Source organism: Corvus hawaiiensis, chromosome 21 (assembly GCF_020740725.1).
Source record: "Corvus hawaiiensis isolate bCorHaw1 chromosome 21, bCorHaw1.pri.cur, whole genome shotgun sequence".
In the NCBI taxonomy this organism is placed as follows: domain Eukaryota; kingdom Metazoa; phylum Chordata; class Aves; order Passeriformes; family Corvidae; genus Corvus; species Corvus hawaiiensis.
The window spans coordinates 5827735-5833747 of NC_063233.1; the positions used below are offsets into that span (position 1 = coordinate 5827735).

The 6013-nt window shown below is 48.4% G+C and overlaps 1 protein-coding gene across 1 annotated transcript; it reads right to left on the minus strand.

Moving 5' to 3' along the window:
- Positions 1-461: 461 nt before the first annotated feature.
- PTGES2 (prostaglandin E synthase 2) lies at positions 462-5087 on the minus strand. The gene is made up of 7 exons (XM_048325890.1): positions 4841-5087; positions 3697-3891; positions 3531-3586; positions 2767-2919; positions 2027-2227; positions 1598-1715; positions 462-1229 (listed from the first exon to the last, which is right to left on the minus strand). The coding sequence occupies exons 1-7, from the start codon at positions 5054-5056 to the stop codon at positions 1101-1103; spliced, it is 1068 nt and encodes a 355-aa protein (XP_048181847.1). The 5' UTR covers positions 5057-5087; the 3' UTR covers positions 462-1100.
- Positions 5088-6013: the final 926 nt, after the last annotated feature.

Here is a 6013-nt window from a genome sequence, read left to right on the forward strand (position 1 = left end):
GGCACAGGGTGCCCAGAGAAGCTGCGGCTGCCCATCCCTGGCAGTGTCCAAGGCCAGGTTGGACGGGGCTTGGAGCAACCTGGTCTAGTGGAAGATGTCCCTGCCCATGGCAGGGGGTGGAATGGGATGGTTTTTCAGGTCCCTTCCAACCCAAACCATTCTATGATTCTACCCAACACAGCTCAGAAGACTTAGCTGCAGGTACAGCTCCTAATCTCATCACACATCAGCAAATCCTTTGTTACTCGTGCATGACAGAAACATCTAGAGATCCCCTGGCCATGCAGATGGCTCTTAATCCTTCTTTTCCTAAAACAAGAACGAACTGATCTTTAGGGATATTCCAGAGAGATCTCATGCAAGACAAGCCTTTCCAATAACTGCTCTGCATTTGTGATTTCAGTGTAGGCCATGTTCTTCGGGTATAAAGGGTAAGGTAAGAACTCAGATCTCACAAAGGGGACAGAATAAAGCCAGCCTTTATCCTTGCAGACCATACAGAATCAAGTCCTGAGAAAACCGTATACATGGAAGAGTGAAAGCACGCGCCCTGCCGAGCGTAGCCTTGCTGCAGTCAGAGGAAGGATGCCTTCTCAAGCACTGCAGATTCCTCCAGTTCCCTTAGTGCTAGGTTCACAAGATTCTATTGCAGGAAATATTGTCACTTAGAAACCAGTATCCAGTGTCTCAGTCAGGAAAACACTTCCGGTGATATGGATGAGTAGCAGAAGATAGACTGAGGCAAAAGCTGGTCAGGCCTACCACGTCTGACAGTCAGAACACCAGCCAAGAGCATCTTGCTTTTACAGTAACCTGCTCTGAAGATGGCTCTTGTCTGAAAGAAGCCTATTTGCTGCATTCTTCAGTTCAAAGCATCTCCTTTCCAGCAGCATCCAAGATCCCTTTCTTTTACCTGTCCCCATCCTTCTACATACACCCAGCTGAACCCTTCTCTCACTTCGCCTTGATATTCTGAACAGGGTGGTCTCTGTGCCCACATGTCAGTCCATTAGGTGTGACCAGTCAACTCTAAAAATAAAAACCATTTCTTCTGAAGTTTTCGCCATGCAAGTACTTCAGGGAGGCAGCTGCAGCTGGCATCAGATTGCAACTCCAGTTTTTTGAATTACTTCTTCCATGCGCTGGTACCAAGGCTGAATGTTGGTGTGAACCATCATGTCATCAAAGGCTTCCAGCCCTTCCATGACCCGGAGGACCCCGTACACTGCCTGTGCAGAGCAGAGAGGTCAGAACAACACTGAAAAAGCACTGGAGAATGGCTTACAACAAGTGCCTCAATAGCCAAGCCAGTACAGCTCTTCCCGTCTTGCCATCTGATTAGCAAGGAAGAGTGAATGGCAGAAAGGTAATAAAGAATATGCATGTTTTTCCATGAGGAAACAGTAAGGAAGGATCAGGATCTATGTGCAGTTATGGGGAAATCCCCACCATGTGGGAACTGTATTACTGGACAAAAGACAATGTATCTCATGTAGCTCTACTTCTCTGCCTGTACTTGTATTAACCATTTCACAGAGATGAGCACCAGGATAATTTGTGATCCACTTGACAATAACTGCAGGGATGAAGCCCTTACCAGGTCAGCAAGGTTTGGCTGGTTCCCGCCCATAAACAGTCGATTTTTGCCAACAGCTTTTACCCACTCGTTAGCTGCTTCATACAAATCTTCTCGGACATCATCTCGAAGCTGGTGTCTGGATAAAGAAAAGAATCAGTTCGAAGACACAAGTTTGTTTCTTTCTTTAACCTTCTACCACCTCTCACCTTATGGGCTGGTCTTGGCTTGCGAGTAAGGGCAGTATTTCAGAGCAAAGAGGCAGTCAGTAATTAAACAGTGGATGAGTAGAGGGGTTCAGTACTTCCAGTTACAGAAGTATAGTTGTTACTCATACAGGATTAAATGGTTCCATTTAAAACTCTGAGGTTCTGCCCTTTGAACACTGGGGTTCACAGTTAAGGAGGAACTATTTCTCTTCTTGTGTACTTGGTGCTTAGTGATACCAACCTTTTCTTCAGCCTCTTGCTAACGAAGAACATGGCAACAGCCCCCACGTATTTGGCAAAGAGACCTTCCAAGGTGCCAAACTTCCCCTCACGGACAATGTAATCGAAAGATGCCAAGGCTTCTTTGGGGGTGCGGTAAACATTGGGGGAGATGAGGTGAACAAGCCAATCATCTGCCCATTTTCTCCACTTCATTTCTTCCCTGTGAGCAGTCAAAAGAAAGTTTTCAGTGAATGAGGTACAAAGAGAAGGGCTACAGGAGGCAGGATCACAGTTGCCTTAGCCAGAGATCCTTCCAAGGTCAAACACTCCTGCCCAGGTAACTCTGGTGACCTCTCTGAAATGCACTCAGCATCGTTATCTTTGGCAAGGCTCCTCCAATCTCAAACTGAATTTAAGACTAAGATAGAGCATTAGCTTCTCCTCCCAATATGAGAAATAAAGCAGGAAGGGAAACTATCCGTCAATAGCATTCCTCTGTGGCACAAACGAAAGGCCAAGAAGGAAACTGGAGGCAGCTGAAGGCTGGTGCGACCATGGTGGTGGTAACTAGGCTGTCTAACAGCTTTGTTTTGAACTATCTAACAAACACAGCAAACCAGCTACTGAGGCTTGAAACACGAACAGGGGTGTGACAGGACTTGCCAGCCCTAGTGGGATTTTACATCCACATCAACCCTGAGTATATATGGAGGGAGCTGTGACCCTACTTGGAGAGCCCAGAAACTGAAGAGCACTTACACTCTCACTTCTTTGACAGGATAGACTCTCTTTGTCTCCTTCTCATCCAGCATAAGCCAGTATTTATTCTCATACTCAAGCACCTCCTTGCCTTGCTCAGTCATGGTTTTAACAGGTGGATAAAATGACACGATTTCTTCTAAGCTATTCCTCCTGTGAAAAGAAATACAGTTAGCACTGATCGGGCTGCTACAAAAAAGGAGCAAGAGCAAAGGACAGATTGAAAGATACACAGTATAAAATGTATTATTCTAAAAGTAAGTGCACAATGTTCCAGATTCTATTTGGGGAAAAAAAAAAAAAAAAAAAAGAAGAGACTGGAACAGCTACTTGCAAATAGCTATTATTAGTGCACATGCCTTTGTCTGTGACAGAACAGGAATTTCTGCAGGCATAAAACTTCCTACCATGCTCAAGTAGACCTAAAGGACAGGCCATAGGCACAACAATTCCATTTCATTCTAGATGTTATAACTGGCTAATTGTAAGCTCAGTTCCAGGACTAACGCTAGTCCGTGTTTAAGTAGGTTTTGTGGAAACAGAATCTCACAGATGAAAAAGTACTTCTGGAAGGTAAAAGCTTTGCTTTACATCACACACATCACAACATATATAGGCACCACCCACATTATCACAGCCAGGCTCAGGTCTCCCAGAGCTTCAGAGCCTGAGGTCAGCAAGAGACTTATGGCCAACTCAGAGTCTTCTCTACTTAACCTGGGCCCTCCACATTCAACTCTTCTCTCATCACCCTGTTTTCTTACCTGGAAATAAGATAGGTCTTTATTGCACTGATTATCACCGAGGAGTCGTTCAATTGCTGAAAAACAGGATTAAAACAACCTTTTAAAAGAAGCTGGTTAAATTGAAAAAGAAATTTTTCAAAACCTTTTCCCCTGCATGCTGAGGCTCCAAGTTAGGGAGACTTACCAGAGGGCTCCCAGCGTTGGCTAGCAGGATGGGCACCTTTCTGTAGGAAGAGAATTTGATCTCTTTCCTCATGATCGGGTTCACTTCCACAATTTCATAGGGCAGTCCATGATAATCAAGAAAAGCTCGGACTTTGCTGCAGAAAGGACACGTTTTATACTGGTAGAGGGTGAGCTGCAGGCTCCCTGCAGGCAGCTGGGGAAAAAGAGAACAGAAGATTCCATTTTCTGCTAAAAACAAGTATTACCTTCCTTCCGCCCTTATTTTTGTCATGAAGTCATAGTCACTGACATTCAGTTTCAACATCTGATCATGAGCATACCTTAGCTATCAGATGCTTTCTTTAAATGGCATCAAATATTTAAATATTCACCATCCATTGGGACCAATAACCTGTTTCTCTAATCATCTATTTAATGTGCTGGAAACTCCTATTCACAGCCAGGAAAAAAAAAAGTTAAATCCAGACAGTTTACCCCTTTATAGTTTCTACTCTGTAAAACAGAGTTCGATAGAAAACCAAAACCATTTGCAACAGTATTTAAATAAACACAAATAAAGCCTTTACAAGCTAATCCCTCCTCCACAACAGCCTCTGTTGAGGCCACAAGGTGGGGAAAGCAGAGCTTGCATTTGATTTTTTAGGCACGTGTCTGCCCACGTTCACACTCCTGGGATCAACCAACCTGGGCACAACTGGGACAAGGCAGGGAGAGCCCAGGGCCAGCAGGACATCAGTTAAGGGATGTTTTGCTTGCAAAGCTACACCTCTGCAGCCTGACAGGCCGTGCCAACCACTCCTCGCACATTACAGAACAAATGCAGCCACCCCGCTTTGTTTCTCATTTACAATTTGCTAGGTTACACAACCCTGCGCGGGTGCTGCAAAAAAGCAACAACAGAAAAGGCTCCACAGCCCCAGCAAGCCCTCACTGACAGCCTTTCCTTAGAGCTCCTCAAGGAATGCTCTGCCACGGGCCTCCCAGACAATTTTAAGCTCTTCTCTCACTCAAACCGGGGCAGAAGAAGCCGCTCGGTCCGCAGGGAACCGCTGTTCCCGGGGGCTCGCTGCCGCCGCGGCGGGGCCCCCGCAGGCCTCGGGGAGGGCACGGCGGGGATCAGGGGGAGCCGCTCCCGGCGTTACCTCAGCGGCCGAGTGCTCCCGCAGGCGCTGCCGCGCCGCCAGGCACAGCCCGGCGCTGCCGCCCAGCGCGAATGCAGCGCCCAGCACCAGGCGGCCGCTGCCGTTGCTGCCTCCCCGTCCCGCCGCGGCGCCGAAGGCTCGTCTCGGGGCCCACAGCCGCCAGGCTGGCGGCAACAGAAGTGCTCCGAGCCGCCAGACTCGGCCGGCACCCGCCATCTTCGGCTGAGGGCGGGCGGAGAGCGTCCGCTCCGCCCCGGGCACGGCGGCACCGCCCCGGCACGGCCCCGGCCCCGGCCCCGGCTCCGGCTTCGGGCACGGCGGCACCGCGCCCCGCTGAGGGCAGACCCCACACGGGACGCCCAACAAGGGGCGGACCCGCTGCTCTGTAATTATCAAATCTGAGAACGCACCAAAGTCTAAAGTGGGAATAAAATAATCAGTTGAAAGGGTGAGGGAGCTGGGCCTGTTCAGCCTCGAGAAAAGGCAGCCGAGAGGGGACTTCATCGATGTCTGTCAGTGTCCGCAGAGAGGGGGCAGAGAATGGGTCAGGTTCTGCTCCGTGGTGGCGAGCAATAGAGCAAGAGGAACGGGCAGGAACTGATGCACAGATTGTTCCACCTGAACTTAAGGAAAAACTTCTTTCCTGTGCAGTGACCGAGCCCTGAACAGGTTGTCCAGAGAGGGTGTGGGGTCTTCCTCGTTGGAGATATTCCAGAACCGTCTGGACACAATCCTGTGCCATGTGTGCTGGGATGACCCTGCTTGAACAGGAAGGTGAGACCAGATAGCCCACTGTGATCCCTTCCAACCTGACCCTTTCTGGGATTCTGTGGTTCTCTGCCCGATGGAGCTGTGGATTCTGACCAGCACATACCCGCAGTGCAAGTGTATGTCTCCACACTGAAAGCCATCATCTGTTTTATTAACATGTGGTTACATCCATTAATTACACTTATATTCAATTCCCCTACTTGGTGTGCAACACGAGCCTGACACTGCAGTGCAGCAGGGTTATTACTCACAGAAAGAAGAGGTGGCTGCAATGTTAAATGAGGACATGACCTTTTCTTTTGTCTTTGTCCCAAATACCCACTTAATAACGGAGTCCTTGATCTCAGGAGCACTGCTTGGATCAACACTCTAATTGTGAGTTATTTTCATCCCAGTGACTTC

Coding starts and splice junctions, on each gene's coding strand:
- PTGES2 (XM_048325890.1), bottom strand. CDS start 5,056: ATGGCGGGTGCCGGCCGAGTCTGGCGGCTCGGAGCACTTCTGTTGCCG. Junction 3,892..4,840: donor GGGAGCACTCGGCCGCTGAG/GTAACGCCGGGA, acceptor CTTTTTCCCCAG/CTGCCTGCAGGGAGCCTGCA. Junction 1,230..1,597: donor AGCCAAACCTTGCTGACCTG/GTAAGGGCTTCA, acceptor TGCTCTGCACAG/GCAGTGTACGGGGTCCTCCG.